General features: G+C 36.7%; 1 protein-coding gene across 3 annotated transcripts; it reads left to right on the top strand.

The window, feature by feature from the left end:
- Positions 1 to 416: 416 nt before the first annotated feature.
- On the top strand, positions 417 to 14,162 carry prel (preli-like). Of its 3 annotated transcripts, none has more exons than XM_067112960.1 (6): positions 417 to 982; positions 3,963 to 4,074; positions 6,666 to 6,873; positions 8,731 to 8,850; positions 12,059 to 12,204; positions 12,967 to 14,162. In XM_067112960.1, the coding sequence occupies exons 2-6, from the start codon at positions 3,986 to 3,988 to the stop codon at positions 13,064 to 13,066; spliced, it is 663 nt and encodes a 220-aa protein (XP_066969061.1). In that variant the 5' UTR covers positions 417 to 982; positions 3,963 to 3,985; the 3' UTR covers positions 13,067 to 14,162. The 3 variants fall into 3 exon arrangements, with proteins under 3 accessions (XP_066969061.1, XP_066969063.1, XP_066969062.1); XM_067112962.1 differs by having other exon boundaries at positions 499 to 799; XM_067112961.1 differs by having other exon boundaries at positions 968 to 1,112.
- The last annotated feature ends 4,102 nt before the right edge of the window (positions 14,163 to 18,264 follow it).

Here is an 18,264-nt window from a genome sequence, read left to right as displayed (position 1 = left end):
AACGGAGTGAATTTTAAATCTTTCTGTATTGATAATAATAATAATAATAATAATAATAATAATAATAATAATAATAATAATAATAATAATAATAATAATAATAATAATAAAGGATTTCCTCTATGCAGGAGAAAAGAAGCTTGTTGTAGAAGTACCTTCAAATAATAAATTTGCTACGCATCCAATAAAAGTTATTTAAAAAAAAAGGACCCCAACTGGGCCTGCCAAAATCTCTCCAGCTAACAGCTGGTCTTCATTTTAAAAACGCTTTTTTGTAAAGTTATTTTTATCCATTCTGCTCTACGTGTCTCTCATCAATCTCTAATCCGCTCCCAGGGGAGCCAAGCGAGTTAATTAGAAGCTATAAATCCAATCTGTCTGTCAGTCCTCAGTCCTCACCACGGCCTAGGTATGTCAGTCCTCACTTCCCAGGCAATGAATGGAGAACTGTGAACTTTGGCTAAAGTGTTCTCAGAGTTGTAACTGCATATTATCCAGTTTCTTAAAATCTTCATCGTTGATATAGCTCGCGTACTTTTTGTTCTACTTCGAGCACAATTTTCCCCTAATTATATGTTTGCATTTTTTTTTCATAATTGTTTTAAGTTACAGTAACAGGCAGTTCGTATGACTTAATCTCATCAGATAACAGCCATCGAACAACTTTCCAAGTACCATTCGCTTAAGAATTTGTAACTATTTACAATGGTTATCGAGCTCCTTAGCCGTTGATCATATATTTGGTCAAAAAATAAGTTTTTTTGTTATTAATGAAGAAAACTCCATAGTTATTTGAGTGGTAAGTAAAAAGCGTAAACATTTAGCCGTGTGTGCTGCTTCCTTGTCCAATAATACCCTGCGATGACGTCACATTCGGCCTTCCGCAAGAAGTAAACATGGAGCTGCTACACTAACAGGCTTCCGTTCAATATTTTTCTATTCAGCCGCTCTAAATTTGCCTTTCTTCACTATTGGTTCAAAGGTGAGTTCGGGAACGGCTCTTTTTGTTAATGAAGGAGATTTTGTGGAGTTTTGCTTTGGATCTCTATTAAAATTGAGGCCATATATATGTGGCCGGCAACTCGTGGTGTGGCTGATGCAGAACTTGTCACGTAAGAAACTCGTCTATTTCATCCTGGTGTGTTTTAGGTTAGATTTCTAAACGATTTTGCACCATTTCTGATTAGAATTGAATTTTGTCTTGCCAGATAAAGGCCAGTTTATCATAGTGTAGGGTTAGGCTCCTGTAGTGTAACCCCTTTCCCTAAACTCGTCGTTCCATGGCGAGGCTAAGCCACCCTTCGGGCTTCAGATATTTTGTTAATAATTTTATTAATTTATGTCTATATTCCAATGAATTTCACGGTCGAATTGGTAATTTTTCATAAGATTCCAGCCAGCCATTTTTGCATGAAAAACCAATTTGGTTTTTTCCTGCAAAGATGGCTAGGAAATGATAGGACAAATGACCTAAAAGTACCAACCTAACGTAACCTAGTTGTGTTTACTGGTTACAGTTTTGCCGTATTAGCTACGGATCCTAGCATCATGTTTCTGATAGTTCAGAGGAATGCATATTTTCAGTTGCCAGTCCATTAGCGGTCTTGCAAGCACAGCTCTGGGAGCACCTACGGTTTAGTTTGATAAGGCATTTTCATAACAGACAGACCTAACCAGACGTTACCTAACCTAACCTAACACAGGGTGGCGTGCCCTAACCTGGACCCCCCCAGTAAAGCCAGCTAACACAATTCGTCCAAAATGCAAGGTCGTGACCTAACCAGAACGAACTGACCTAACCTTACACAGGACAGCGTGCCCTGACCTAGCCGGGGGGGGGGGGCTTGGCCCCTCTCCGGACCCCCCAAGAAAGCCAGTAAAATGCGTAGCCATAAACTAATAAGAAACCGCACTTACCTCAGTAGAAGTTGGAATCATTGGAAATTTCGGTCGGCAGCTCGATTCTTCTTCGCATTTTGGCTGGGACGGCTGGTTTTGGCGTGATCTGGATGACTGGAACTGGTGGAACAGGGACGGGTGTAATTGACGAATCTGTCTGTATGGCGACGTCTTGGGAGTGTCAGGTTTCAGCGAAATTAGGCCGCATCTTGGTGGGTGTTGAATCGACTCAACTTAAATTCCAAAAAGGCTTTGAAATCACCAATAAGTCCACTCTTCATTAAAAACACGAGTAATGATCGTTCGTCATTGCACAGCACTGCTAGGTCGAGTATAGTCACTGGGTTTGCAGCGGCAAATGGCATGTGGGAGGGATGCGGACAGGATGGACGACATCTTGGCAAACTGGCAAGAGACTGGGTCAGATCTTGGGGCACGTGGGGTCGCGTCGCGGAACTACTTACCTTGGCGGAGTTATTGTAGTTCCGGCAGAAGGTGTTACGTGGCCTGTCAAACGAAACTGTAAACAACCCCAGCTCTGTTACCTACTTCACCAGTAACGAGACAGTCTTATTATTTCAGTAGTGCTCAGCGTTTGTCTGGTTACGGCCTCACATGTATTCTTGGCCTTGTTATGGTATCTTAATGACTGGCTGATCCTTGCATCCTCCAAGACGCAGTTGCTTTTTGATTGGGAGTGACTTCACTGCTTATATGTTAATTATGGGATCTTGATAAACTGGGAATTTGCGATTTTCTTCCCAAACAGCAGATGAAGTACAGGCAGTCCTCGGTTATCGGCGGGGGTTCCGTGCTGAGGGTGTGATGATAACCGAAAATCAGCAGTTTCCGGCGCCGAAAGTTACCGATTTTTGTCGCTAGACAAGCGCTGTAAAACTGGATCGCCATTAACCAAGCCTGCCGTTAACCGGGGACTACCTCTACCTGAGTGTTGAATGACATGGTAGCAGTGAATCCATCCAACTGCCTTTCAGATCAGGAAGCCACCTCTGTCACCTGTCACCTCTAGAGATATTCTTTCCTTATTTGCATATCCACCAACATTTGCTTCAGTGGTGCCTGAAGCAACACTGGTTGCCTTTTGTCAATCCTCCAACACTAACAATTCCTGTGAATTGGAAAGTGATAGAGGATTTTACTGATGGCTGGAACCTCTAGCCTCTCAAAACATGGCACTACTAAAATGTCGTATAGCCTTGTTGAATGCTTATCAGTGATGATGATAAACCTGTGCTAACACCAAGGATCTTCACTTATAGGGAAAGTTATCATCTGTTGACTTACACTAACGCTAGTAACAGCACAAAATTTAATAAGTAGATCGATATCTGGCAGTTCTGAATTTGATTAACCCTCAAACATTATATAATACTTGAGTGGGTAAAGCTTTATGAGCTTGGTACTTTGGCAAATAACTACTCTAATATCCAGAATGGTAATTGGATTAGCAATAGAAAACTTGACCAAACTAGCTGCTTGCCTTCGCACTACAACTAACACTTATAAAGATAAATTTTTTATCAAAAGGAAAAGGTAGATAGAAGAATCACGGTTACAAATGAATTTTGTGAATTGTTGTGCAAATTGTAGGAGCGCTGTGAATATGTTTTTTTAGCTAGGCTCAAAGGTAACGGCTTAATCACTTGATGTCTGTATTACTGGATGTGTGCCAGGCCGATGGGTAGAGATATCTGTTTTCGTAGTGTCTGGAGCTTGTGGACTGAGGGAATATTTTTCTGGAAATGATCCTCCAGCCCCTCTTACTGGTTAGTTTTTAGAATTTGTCTCGGCTCATCAAGGCTTAGAAATTAGACATATGCTAGGTGAGATAGAAGCTATTCTCTCATCATGGCAGCAAGTACTTTCCTAAGGGCAGTTCTGATCTGTTCTTCTGAGTTAGAAGCTCAGCTCAACCCGTTTCTACTTTCTGGTCAGGCATAACCATAAGGTTGGATTTATGTAACACAGTGATTTTAATGTTTCATATTCAAAAGGTTGTGTTAAATTTTGTCTTAAAGAATATTCCTCTTTTTCTATTCCAGCTTGATTTTCCAGTATTTTCAAAATGAAATTTCACGAGAGCATTACGGTTTTTAAATTTCCGTGGGAGCAAGTCGCTCAAGGTATCTGGCAGCGCTATCCAAACCCTGAAAGGTAAGCGTAGTGTATAGCTACTACTGTAATAATCTGATCACTCTTTGATGTAGTATTGGTGATATTAGTAAACATTGTTTCTGCAAAGTACTAGATAGTTCTTTGAAGTTCTTTTCTTCTGGGGGGCTGCTAGGCCTGTTGTTGGTGTAAATAGTGAATGAGGCCATAGCATGGCGGATGGGATCTTTTCCATTCTTGCCAGTGATGGTAATTAAGAAATATTCTACAATTAATGTTCAAGTCCCATTTGGGAATCATAACACGTTATTGAATGTGCTAGTGCACAGGACACATCCCCATTACACCATGTTTAATGTGTCAACTTTTCAGGTCATTCTTAGCCTGTTGAATGAGAGTTAGAAAACTTCAGTAAGAAATGTTTGATTGCTCTATTGTTCACAGAAAGCTAGAATGGATTAGACTCAGGCAAATAAAAAGTTGAACCATGTGAAAGTAAGAAACCAAAAATTATTCCAAAAACATTCAGTAGAATAGAAGTGCTATTTGTTTTTTATTGGTTTTTAAAACTAATAATAATTGACTTATGCTGTATTTAGTTCTGCAGGGTAGTATGCTTTGCTAAAGCTTTTTAAATCTTTGGAACAAAAAGAGATACTAACATTTGTCTGGGTAGTGTAAGCTTTTAGCTAATTTTGGAGGACTTACGAGCGGGTGTTCAGTCGTAGAACTGACAACTTTGTCATCTAGATTTTGCTGAATAAGTTCCCCTTACAGTGGGATCTAGTTAATAAAAAAAAAATATTTTATCATTTTTGGGTTTGTGATGAAAACAGTTTTAATTACAAAAAAACAATTTAGTGAAAAACCTTTCATACGCAAAATCCCCGCCTCCCAGCCCCTTGTCTGCAGTGTATCATGTCCAGTCTGTGTGGGGTAGTGAGGATGATTACAGTTTACCGAGGATTCAAATGTGTTCTTGCTTGAAAAAGTTACTTATAGCTATTCTGCTTCAGTCTACAAGATGAAAAAACATGTCTGGGGACATTTGGACCATGATTGATGCTCTAAGTGATTGATGGGGTTTGCAGGAAAAGTTTTATCACAAAAGCTAAGTATGTATAGACAGAAATATTAAAATCATCCTTAGAGACAATCAGAAATAAAAAAAATTATCTCATTAACGTAAAGCAGCTGTCAGTAATTATTAGTGAATAAAAACCAATATAAGCATGATCATATCCTGTCTCATTTGAAATATTCAGTTGCTTAATGAGGGAATTATGGTAAATAAATGAAATTTTCACTTCATAAAGTTAATTTTTATAAAACTACAATACAATACCAAAAAACACAATACTATTTATTCTTCTTAGGCTTAGCTGCAAGTAACTATAATTTACAGCAGAATGCATGGTGAGAGTAATGTTGGGTAATCCTTTTAAGCCATTTCAGTTGTTTAAAAGGGGTTTATTTTACAATGTGGCAGTTTGACTTAGCTATACAAGGTGTGATCGTAAAGTATCATGACTGGTGCTATAAAAAGTAAACTACAACACGTACCATTTTAGCATGTAATTTCCTTCAAAGTAGTGCCCTTCGGAAGCCACACACTTTATCCAGCTCTGTTTCCATTGAAGGGAGCATTCCTGGAACTCGTTTTCTGGGATAATTGGCGGCTGCCTGGTCACATTCACTTCGATCTCCTTGACGTCTTGAAATCGTCGTCTTTCAAGTGGGATTTTATTTTCGGAAAGAGGGAAAAGTCACAAGGGGTGAGATCTGGGGAATATGGTGGCTGTCGAACCTGGGGGAGGTTGTGCTTGGTCAAAAACTGCCGACAAGCTGCGCTGAATGGGCAGGTGCATTGTCATGGTGCAATTGCCATTCACCAGATGCATGTAATTCCAGCCTTTTCCAGTGAATAGCATACTGCAAATGCCGCAACATGTCACAGTAGTACTCCTTGTTTACTGTCTGACCAGGTGGAGCATACTTATGATGAACAGTTCCCTTGAAGTAGAAGAAAACTGTTTTTCTCAGTTCTGCTGGTTGCGGGTCTTGGAACATTCATCACTATTGACATTTTGTCGGTCATCTTGAAGATTTCTGAACCACTCGTACACTTGTGTGCGGCTAATACACTCGTCTCCATACACTTTTTGCAACTTTGCGTAGGTCTGTGCGCAGTTATCACCAAGCTTTTGGCAAAATCTGATGCAGATTCCCTGCTCAACTTTCTCCATCATAGTCAGTGTGGTGACCATGTACACACGTTCCTTCCAAGCACTGCTGTAAAGTGTGGAAGTGAGCTAGGACTCTAAAAACTTAGTGCCTGCACAGTTGGGGGTCTAGGTCAGCCTGTGCCTGGTGGCCTCATACTACGTATTTTAGCTCCTTTACTATAGCAATAGTTCCGATACTTTATGATCACACCTCGTATATAAAAAAGGTTGGGCTCGGACATTTGAATTTTCATTAAAGAATGGACTGATGAAGTTGGTTGACAAGGTGTCTATAAAGAATAAAATATTCTTATAGCATAATAATAAAAACATATTCCAATAGTTATTTCGGTACATACAGTATTTCAGAATAAAGTACAAGAATTGAAAAAAATGTTTCCTTTACAGCACCCATGTCCTGTCAGAAGACACTGTCGTGCGAAAAGTGGTCGGAAATTGTCTTCACTCGAAGCGGCTGTTAACAAAGACCAACCGGTTGCCAAAGTGGGGTGAACGATTTATAAATAGCAGAAATGTCAACGTGATTGAAGAGTCGATTGTCAACCCAGAGAAGAAAGAATTGAGCACATATACAAGGAATGTTGGATTAACAAAGGTAAATGTTGCTTTCATCTTTTTTTTTATTGTATCCTTGAAAATAAGGTGAATATATCTATTGTTTAGGATTTTACTGGGTCACCACTGACGTTCTGGTAATGGATGGTCTAGGAAATTTATAATCACTGCATTTAGACAATCTTACTGCTGACTTTGGAGGTCTTAACTGATAGCTGTAAGTGTGTTGATTTAAAACGGAAGATCCTATAAGCTGTAGCTGTAAGTGTGTTGATTTAAAACGGAAGATCCTATAAGCTGTCAACAGTTATTGAATGTACCACTTGGTTATCTGTGTGCACAAAAAGTATCATTTAATTTTTGTTAATGTTATTCATTAGTCAAGTTTGTTGTACTGTATAATATAAAATAACCATGAAATTTGAGGAACTAATTCATAAACTCAGTTTCAATATGAAATAATATAGTGTTGAAAGCTCTCTGCAGAAGGCGTGTTATGTAAGTTGTTTAATATACTTTTCTTAAATTATTGCACCAGGTATTACAAAAGTAGGCTTTCCATTTGCGGACATTTTTTTATTTTTGCTAAGCCTTGTGATCTGCAAGTTTTCAAGTATTTCTTGCTTTTGAAGGGCATACATTTTTGAGAAAATGTTTTGGACCTTACACCATATGTATTCAAGACCATTAGGCCAGTATTTATTATCAACATTGCTTCTAATGCCTTCTAGTGCCAGGGGCATCAGTTAGATTCTTGACACTCGTCTCTAGCCTCTGATCTGATAGTTCTCAATGAAGTAGGTCGTGAGTCTTCCAACTTTTCTATTGGCCACAGGAGTCCAACAGATAATTTTGTGTTCTATTCTCTCCAGGGTGGTGCAAAGGATATGTGCAAGCCATCAATATCTCTCTTCATTATTATCTCTTCTATCCTTTGAACTTCGAATAATTTTCTTACTGTTTCACATGCTGTCCTGCCATCTGACCCCTAATATTCTTAAAGCGTATTTTTAAATCAACAAAATATTTTGTATAGTTTCATTGTCACACATAATTCATCTCCATATAGTAATACAGATGATACTAGACCAATATTTAAACTTACTTTTGCATGCAGTTTTAGTTTATTTTATTTTCAAGTCTTTTTCAGCATACTACCTTTTGGTATGCCGTTCTTTATGTTGTTTAGTCTTTTACTAAACTCCTACTCTTACAGAACGTATGTGAGAAATCATTTTACCTAATTACTGGCAAGATAAAACCTTATTAATCCTTTATTTGCCTAAGGTTATTTAAAATATTGTGCATACTATGTTCTTGTTACTTCTGCTGTTCTCCTTTATCTTGAGTCCCATCTCCTGAGATATGTGATGGATGCTATTAAGCAAACTGTACAAATCTACTGGGGCTTTGCTGATTTTACTCACTTTTCAATGGAGTCATTCAGTTCAGGCTTAGCTGCATTCTGGAAGGATGACTGGATGTTTTCTGTCAATATGCAGGATGCATACTTCGTTAGTCTGATCCGTCCTCGGTCAAAGAGGTATCTATGCTTTTGTCTTCAGAGGGAAGGTCTTCTAATTCAGAGCACCATGTGTCTCTTTGCTTTCCCTAATGTCATGTCACACCTCATCTGTTGCATACCTCCTTCCTAGCTTTGATAGAATGTTTAATGAAATTTTTCTCTCTCTCTCTCTCTCTCTCTCTCTCTCTCTCTCTCTCTCTCTCTCTCTCTCTCTCTCTCTCAATATTATATTAACACAGCACACAGCTTGTGACTAGGCCCGACCAGTTGACTATTTTCTTGTGTAATGAGTAGTATAATTTCTTTGAAATTGCTTTACAATGTTATTTACCTTCTACCCATATGAAAATGCCATACTCTTCTGTATTGCAGGTTATGACTGTTGTGGAGAAGGTGACTTACAGGCCCAGTTCAGAAAATTCACAGTGGACAGTGGTTGAAAGACAGGCGTGGATAGATTCTAAAATTTTTGGATTTGGGTACGCCATTCAGGTAATTATGCTATACAGTATTTTACAATGAATGTATTTCATTGTGGAGATAAGATTTTTATAAGAGTTTTATATAATGAAGTTATTTCTTTGGTGTTCAGTGAATTAAGAGAAAATGTTTCCATTCTGTGAAGCTAAACTTTTCAGTAGGATTAACAGCTGTTGTAAGTTAAGGTAAAGTATTGTTTATGCTTAAGCATATACAATTAACTCTTACAAGCTGGCTATATATATATATATATATATATATATATATATATATATATATATATATATATATATATATATATATTAACAAAATCCCATGATTGGGCAAACTTTAAGGTCTGCCAATTTAAAAAAAAATCATGAATAGAAAGAGGAAGATATTCAAATGCTCATGGTATATAAAGGAAAATTTTTAAAATTTTCTGTACATGCCATAGGAATTTGAAAATGAATATTCCAACCTTGCATGGGCCTATTTTATGAGACACTTGAAAATACGCTAAGTTAGCTAATTATACATATTCTCTCTAATTTTTTTGTACGTTATTTTGCAAAAATTATGATTACAGCTCGCTTAATATCGTAAAAGATAAGAGCTAAAGCCAGTGACAATTTCCGAGTTTGTTTGTGGACAAATATATACGAGATGTACAGAGACAGGGAGATGCAGTACCTTCCCCCTTGAAATCTTACGGGAGACTGTTCTTCCTTGTGACACTGAGCTGAGATATGAGTGTTGCCATGTAGTCATATATGGCCCTTTCAAGTGATTTAAATGTTTTCTCTCAAAGTCTGTTCAAATATCATGGTGCAGAATAAGGATTTATCGTATGTGCACTGATAGTTGTCTTCTGCCATTATTGCGCATCATAGGATGCAAGTTGCTTTGGAGGGGTTAATGTTGTATCAAATCTCCAACTTACTTTAGGCCCAAAGGTGCCTGCATTTTTGACCCAATGAGTTAAGAGAAGACATTGAGTTTTAAATAAATAGCCACAAAATTTGAGCAGTTTCTCAATTTGCCTGGGCCAAATGTTGAATCTTATTTATCCAAAAATTATGCATGCACTGTGGAACCTCAATGGTTCCAGTGCTTGGCCTGTGGCCTAAATTCTATATTCTATTGTATTCTATCCTATTCTATTCTGAACTTAATGGACAGGTGGGCCGTCCCCTCTTGTTAACAAAATCTGTTAGGTATCCAAGTTTGGCAAATAGCCAACACAATACAGTACCCTGTAGCAACTTGCTAAACTGATAGTGAACATCTATTCGATATGAAATAATTGATAGCCTTTCCTAAGTGGTGTTTTGAAATTTCATTGAATTTGAAATATTAATTTGTTCAATTCCAAATATATATTTGCAAAATCATTTTCTTCCAAAAATCCATGCAATACAGGCCTTTAAAGTTTAGCCTAACAAAAAATGTAGCCAGTTGCAGTACACTGGGTATGCTTACAAGATAGGTAAAACACAAAAAATCATACAGTACTGTAATAAGAACAGTAAACATCTGTGAGTCTCTGTATAGTACAATTTATTCCTCCTGTTAAACTATTTTGCTATTCTTGGTTATCTGAATTTTCCAGTTATCTGCCACCCCATTGAGTCTTGAGGCATTCAGATAAAAGGGAACTAGAATGTATGTGAACAGTGATTGACATTATATTGATAACTGCTAACTACCACTTACCACCAGAAATGTTACTCTTATGACGTATCACATTTGTGCCTGTTTATTTGATGTAAGTGAATGCTTGTGAGTTTCTTTTGAAAGAACTTGTTGTGGGTAAGGAAGTTATGGGATCATTTTCAATATTTCACGTTTTGTAGATGATTGAAAGCTGTTGGTATTCTCCTAAGAACATTTTCATTTTCTGTGAGAAAATAGTTCTGATTTTAGTTTAGGATCAGGCTAAGGTGGTTTAGGGATGAGAATTCCAACGTAGTTCATTTTCATCAAGAAACAGTAATTAGCAAGGGATATGTGTAATTTTTGTCATTGTGCTATTATGTGGGCTTGTAGCGTTTTTCCGTGAATGAAGATATTTTATTTTTCTGTTAACAAACTGACCAAAGCACCCATGCAGCCTGTAATGACAAATCTGACAGGCTGCTTTTTGTATGCTTGGAACAGTTTTGTTAGTAAATGAATGTTGCTTAAACACATTTGATCTGTGCTTGACTTTTTCATTATTAGATTCTCACATTGGTGATCGGTGTAATTTATGCTTTTTTATTTAAAAAAGCATGGTTTTAATTTAACTAGAATTTTTTGTGTTTGTTTTTAATACTAATTTTTGCTTTGTATTCTTTGTAGACTTTTCAGTTACTTGTTAATCACCATTTTAAAATGGCAGCTCAAGCTGAGATTAATGAGATGAAGAAAAATGAGGCATATCTAATATGCAAATGCCTAAGTAAATGATACTTGATTAAAACACTGGTTTCTTATGGTTTTGAATAAGTTTTGAATCATTTATATTCCAAGAATAAAGAAAATACAGAACATGTTTTGTAAATCAGCTTTTTACCCGTTGTTTTTGCCGTACAATGGGACACGTGTCTTTGATTAAGAGTTTCTTATTAGTTCTTGTTTCCTTTGGCTGTCTTGAAAGTTGAAACTGCCAGCATACAATATTTGATGGTTAATCGATGATGATGATGTAACTTGTATTCTTGGTAAGGCTAGCCTACTGAAAGGGAGATTTGGGAACCTCATGATTGTAGCTGTATACAGTGTCTATAAAATAGGTCATAGGTATACCATTGATCATGTACTTCTACTTTTTACTGGACATTTGCCATTGGAGGGGATATTTTGACTTTATTTTAGGAATAGTCATAAATCACATAATTTATTGAGTAAATGCTACAGTTGTAATTAATGACTATAAGATTAATTCAATATTTTGGGCACAGCTTTGAGCTGAAAGCAGTTTAGACAACATTATTGCTTAACATTTTTAGGGGTTAGAGCAAGTTTTAAATTTACTGGTAATTTTCAGAGCAACTGTTTTATTAATGATAATTCATTCAAAGTTTAAAGCCTGCAAGTGAATTGAGTCACTGTGAATACTCACCATGTGGTTGCCAAAAAAATATGGTTGCTTTTCATTAAATAGGACTCATTTGCAAACAGGCTTCTTCATCATATTTTTTAAAGATTATATTCATGTTTTTCATTAATGAAATCCTTTTTTTTTTCTATATTGCAGAAGTTTGGATTGGAGCGTTACAAGAAAAATATACAGAAGGCCAGTTCTGGATTTCTTTATGCCCTAAATAGACTCTTCCCAGCTCCTGATAGTGCTGTTGATCCCACTCAGAGTCACCACATGACACTGGAAGAAAGAAAGCAAAGGTTTGTCGAGTATTGGAAACATACAGGTCTTTGTGTGATCAAGGCACGCTATAGTCAGACCAAAATGACTATGAACATGGCTGTCATTAGCTACATTGCCAAACTCCTTCCTGGCTTATAATCTGACTACAGTTTATCTACCATCCCTCAATTTGGGGCTCTTTAATCTGGTCATGAACTCTTATTTATCCCTCCCACGAGCTGTCTAGAAGAAAGAGAGCACTCCTCAAGTGATATACCATCACTTGAGGAGCCAAATATGGGAAAAGTGGTAACATAGTCATTTTAATTTGACTAAAGTCAGTTGTTATAGACAGTTTTACCAGACAACTTGGTCGAGGCATTAACTTCCCATTACAATATCACAGTTAGGAAGGTACAGTTCAATGATTTGAGGAATCTTATAAGTAATGGCTTCTTTAGTGTACCTACACCTACTATCAAGTAGTAAGGTTTTTTTTTTATGTATTTCCCTCCTTCACACTTTTGACAAAACTGAGTACACCACACTTTTGTCTTTTATCATAATAGTCCTCCTTTGTTGGTATAATGCTGTACTCAGAATCCAAAGTACCTATTATCAAGGAATGCTAAGAATTCCTTAGCAGTCAGGAGACTACTGTGTTTGACTGGAAACTCTGTGTTGGTTTTGGTTTCACTGAAGACCCTTTATGTAGTGGTAGGCATGCCTTGTTACTTGTTGATAATTACCGGAGCCTCAAATGTTGCTAGAAGTCTAATTCAGTATTTTTTTATTTCTAGGTTAAAAGATGCAGCGAGAGAAACTGCCAAAAGGGCAAAGGAATTGGCGCAAGAGAAGGCAGGACCAATTTATGCAGCCTGTGAAGGTGTTCGAAGTTGATTGTATAGGTGCTGTAAGAGTTTCAGGTGATATTCATTTTAAGGAAAAGTTTTTGAAGATACTGTATCATGTATGAAATTTACTCTTTCAGTAATTATTACTAGAGAATTTAATGCTGCTGTTGTTAATAAATTGATTAGTATTAAAGGAAAATAGAGTATTGGTGAATTGACTGTAGATATGTACATTTTCAGATGTTATTCATTGTAGACATTTTTCATTGTATTACGTAAGGAGATGTGGTTAGTATTGGCACTATTGCAGCTTAAGTGACAGCTTTGTTTTGGACTTGAGGAACAAAACATAACAGGTATATTACTTTTCACCAACACAAGGCATGGTTATTAGCTTTCCACTACTTATCTCATTTTAAAGTGGTACACACATGAAAGAGTAATGCCTGCTGCTGGATAGATTCCGTCCTGAGGTCAGATGGTCTTGGAAAAGCTTGAGTTGGCTGTCAATTCATAAAGAAATCCATCAGCCTTTGATGAACCAAGGATGGTTTTAATGGATTTTCGAAAGCCCAAAGAGTAACTCTCTCTTTCACAGAAGCAAGTTGAGGTCTTGGGGTTAAGATCCTGTTGGTTTTTGTAAATTGCATCATTTCTGTGGAATTTTTTGCAATTCCATTAAAGCCTTTGTAAGTTATTCCAGATTGTATAACCGGAGAAGTCTGTTCATCATTCCATATTCTTGTGTTGTGATTAGTCATTTTTATACTGAAAGGCCAAGATGATTTCACATAGTATGTTGTGCTATATCAAACTAAGAAATGTTTTTGAAAGATATATCCAGTTCATTTCTGAAAAATAACAATGCTCAGTAATGCACCATTTCTGTGGTTTTTATTGATTATTGGTCTTTTTTTCAGGATTTAAGTCATTTGAAAAGCTATTGCTAATTTTGCCATGTGCTTGTAAGAGTTAACGTAGGTATTTCAAGGATTAAAAATATCTTTTTAAGTAAGTATAAGACCTGAATTAGAAAACATTCTGTGACTAAGGAATTGAGAAATGTTCATAATCAGGCATTGGAGAAAATGTATTCTTTCTTCTGATATAGCTAGATTACTGAATAAATTGCTCATGAAAAACATTTTTTTTTTCACCTTTAGTTACTACCAGTGGTGAATGCATTGTAGAATCCCAGAGAAAAATTGACGTTTAAAAACGGATAGGCCAAAACCATTTATGGTGAACATAAGGAACAACTAACAATCTGGGAGCCAATTGGCAGAGTAAAATTTGTAAGGTTGGTCCTTGATTCGTGCTTAAACTGGAAAGTGTGTAAAAACCACGTGTAAATGCACTAGACCCAGTTAAGAAACTATCCCATACAAGTTGGGGAGTTGACAAATCAAACTCGATGGTATTGTACCCAACACCTGTTTTATCTGCACTAGACTCTGGAAGACAAATGTAAAGCTTTTGCTGAATTTGTAATGAAGACTTCAGATTCAGCACTGGCCATTTTAAATTCCTTCCCAAATAAATCTGTGCAAGTCACAATTGGTGAACCACCACTCTTTTCATCATGACTGGTAAGTGCAACAAAGGTACATACAGCTTAATGACTCTCTAACTAAAATCCTTTGTGATCAAAGTGATCAACATTCATCATTGTTCCCATTTTGAGCCAATATTTTGTGATAGGATGATGACGATGTTGGTTGCATGATACGCTTCGTTTTGGTTGGAAGGTAGGTGAGGCTTGCAATAAAGGAGCTGATGTTATTGTTGGTTGGTTAGTGATCACTGTGTACTGTTTGTTGTTCCCTGTTGCAGCCAGACCAGTCCTTGAGATTTGGGGGTGGGTGTTCCTGTATTTTGTCGTCAGTTTGCTCTAGTTGTTCACCAACAATTCATTTAATTCTCATACTTATGTATACTGTTGATGAGGATAGGTTCCAGTGCTTGGCCTTATTATGTAAAGTTCATAATCAATCTGTCAATCAACTGTTGATGAATCCCAGTATAATATTTGGGTTTAACATTGTGGTAGCACTTTGTTTATAATAGCATTTTGGCTAGAGTTTCTTTCTTTTTCCGTACTGTGACAGTGTGTGTCAACTTTATATGTAATTGAATCTCAAACAACTGTTAATAACCTCAATCACTGCTTCCAGTATTAGAAGAAAAGCTGTCATGAAGAATGTAGAGGAGAAATTAATTCGTTGCAAAATTTTACTAAACTTGAACATTGCATATATTTACTTTTCTTTGCAGGATAAAGCTTTTGAAGTTTGGAATGAATTACAGCCTTCTGAGTTACCTAAGGATAATGATGATGATTTTGTTCTGAAAAAATCATGGTGACACATTTTTTGCACAGAGGAAGGCATGCATTTCTGGTATATCAAGAGAGAAATTTAGACACCTTGAAGAAGTGAGCATATTAGATTTTTAAAAATAATTTTGATTGTAAGCCTTGTGTTTAAATCTTGGTATGTTACCTCTTGATGCTGTTTTTGCTCTTTGCTTATGAGATAGCAATAACATTTTTAAATTCCATTTTGAGTTAGCAGCATCAGGCACTGAGACGTCAACTTGAAAGTATGAGAAGTACTTTAATAAAAGTGAATGCTTGGTAGAAATTCATCATTAATGCAGATAGTGCAGTCCTTGATACGGGTTTCTTAATCAGTGTTATCAAAAGAAAAATGGTTGCAGTTCATTGTGAATAATTTGATATTTATGGGGAAAATAACATCAGAGGTAAAAACAGCTTTTCGACTTTCAGTTTTGGTGATTCTGAGCATACTTGAAATGTTTCTTGTGAATTTGTGGTATCAAGACAACCTGAGATACATGTAATTTTGAGTGACATTCCATATCCATTAGGCAAGAAAAGCATTAACGCATTTAAAAGGTAAGCAACTTTAGGATTACTTGTTTTTGATCATTATTTTTTACCATTGTTCAAGGAATTGTGAAGGGTGTGAACAGTCTTATTGTCTATTCAGAACAAAGCATCTCGTTAACTGCTTAGACAACTTGCTTACCTGATGTCAGAGAATTGAGATTAAGGACTTTGTATGTTATGATTGTGATTTAATTGATGAGGTCCCCAGACTCCTAGCACTTCTGATAGCAGCTAGTAAGTGCTGACGTACAACTTGGCAACCGGTATCTGCCCAAAATGAAATTAGCTGTGGTTTTTCTTTTTCAACTGCTCCTTGTGCTGGCTGGATTCACCTTGAGATACCAACCGCCTGCATATCCTTGAATATGCTTCTGGTGACTCTTACAGCAGGCAGGAAGGTGAGGTTGGATGGCACGCTTGGTTCAAAGAAAAATCCGTCTTACAAAACAGTGATTAGGCGTCAGGTTTCCCAGATCCTCACTGTTACAGACAGAATTGAGACACAGTCGGAAAGCCTGTAGTATAATAAAACCGAAACCATTTACATTATTAGCTCGTCAATTATGGAAGAACAAAGATAGCCAAAGCATCATTGAATGATTGGAAGTGAACAACCATAATAATTCACAACAATAAGATGTAAAAGGAAATAATAAAACCTTGAAAATGCAAATCACTTTGAAAAAAGAAGCTAAATATTAACGGTAACAATACGTGGCAGCCTATTGGACCTAAAATGCCATGCAACATCAAACCTCTTACTACCAAAAACAAAAAAATATGCAGTACCCTCTTGCAGAAAATAAGTAGAATCCCAACAATGGGATAACATGATTGAAACCATAAGAAAAAATGCATTAGAGAAGAAAGATACATACCGGGAGTAGATTATAATTATTATTGAAGTGGCACCCCAACTTATGGACAGTAGGGGACAGTCCCTTGCAATAGTTCCTCGTTGGATGAGTCGGTAGAGTTTTCGGCTAGCACTCTGCTAGTCCCGACTTCGAGCCTCCGGCCGGCCAATGAAGAATTAGAGGAATTTATTTCTGGTGGTAGAAATTCATTTCTAGGTATAATGTGGTTTGGATTCCACAATAAGCTGTAGGTCCCGTTGCTAGGTAACCAACTGGTTCTTAGCCACGTAAAATAAGTCTAATCCTTCGGGCCAGCCCTAGGAGAGCTGCTAATCAGCTCAGTGGTCTGGTTAAACTAAAGTATACTTAACTTAGTCCTTTGCAATAAGCAATGAAGATTAGCTCCTAGCCTACAAATTACTGTGGTGTCAACTAGCCTATCCTAACTGGTAATTCATAATTATTATTAAATTTGAAATATACTTACTCACTTCCAGTAACATATCTGCAAAATGCATTGCTTCTGAAAATATGCACAATACGGTACAGTATAATTTAGCCCAACAAAAACAGTGATTGCAGAAGTTTTACCTACCCATGTCTACAGATATGTAAAATACAGTGCTCCCCCACGTTTCCTCAGGGGTAGGTTCCAGAACCCACTGCAGAAATGCAAAACCCCTCTAATAATGTTTATAACTGCTTATAACTGCCAAATACCTGGTACCCCTTAAACTAAAATGCTTATAACTGTCTTTTTTAAAAGTTCACTGCCTAATTACTCTTATGTGTATATACGCTCCCTAAAAATCTTATAACAGTGATTTACTAATTTTAAAGTATTAATATTAATGCAAACACGGGAAAATATCTATCAAATGTTTAATACAAGTTAAATAAATCTGTCTTGCAGAATGTTTGACAGCTAATCAAGTTACCCCTGTTTATATAAGCATAGCCGTTTTCTCTCATAGTATTGAAGTAGTCCCGTTTATATTATATACAGTATTGATAAAAACAATTAAAATTATCACTGATTCGCTTTTTTCCGTAGAGGAACACTGTTTATTCACTAGTATTTTTTCATATTGTGTTAGTGGCTAAATACAGATTTTTATGATAAAAATAATTTACAGTGTACTTATAATGTAGTAATGTATTTGTTAAGCTCATTCCAGGGATAGGTCTGTAAGGTTATGTTTAACAGGCAATTGTCTTAATAGAATGTATTCCATGAGTCGTGGTAGGCGCACACTTTGTATGGAATGCTGGGTAATGACTTGTGATGTGGATGACAGTTGTAATTGTGTTTATAAGACAAAAGAGGAAATTTTGCTTATGCTAAGTATCTTAAATGAAGGGAGTCTGATAGATTGTAGAAGTAACTAGTTAGATCAGGATTTAAAGCCACTGATATTCAAATTCCTTTGTCAACTCCCTCCCCCTGCTCCGAATTACTTCCTCCACCTAAATTTT

The sequence above is a fragment of the Macrobrachium rosenbergii genome, chromosome 12 (assembly GCF_040412425.1).
Source record: "Macrobrachium rosenbergii isolate ZJJX-2024 chromosome 12, ASM4041242v1, whole genome shotgun sequence".
Lineage (NCBI taxonomy): Eukaryota > Metazoa > Arthropoda > Malacostraca > Decapoda > Palaemonidae > Macrobrachium > Macrobrachium rosenbergii.
This window is presented reverse-complemented; position numbering and strand designations above follow the sequence as displayed.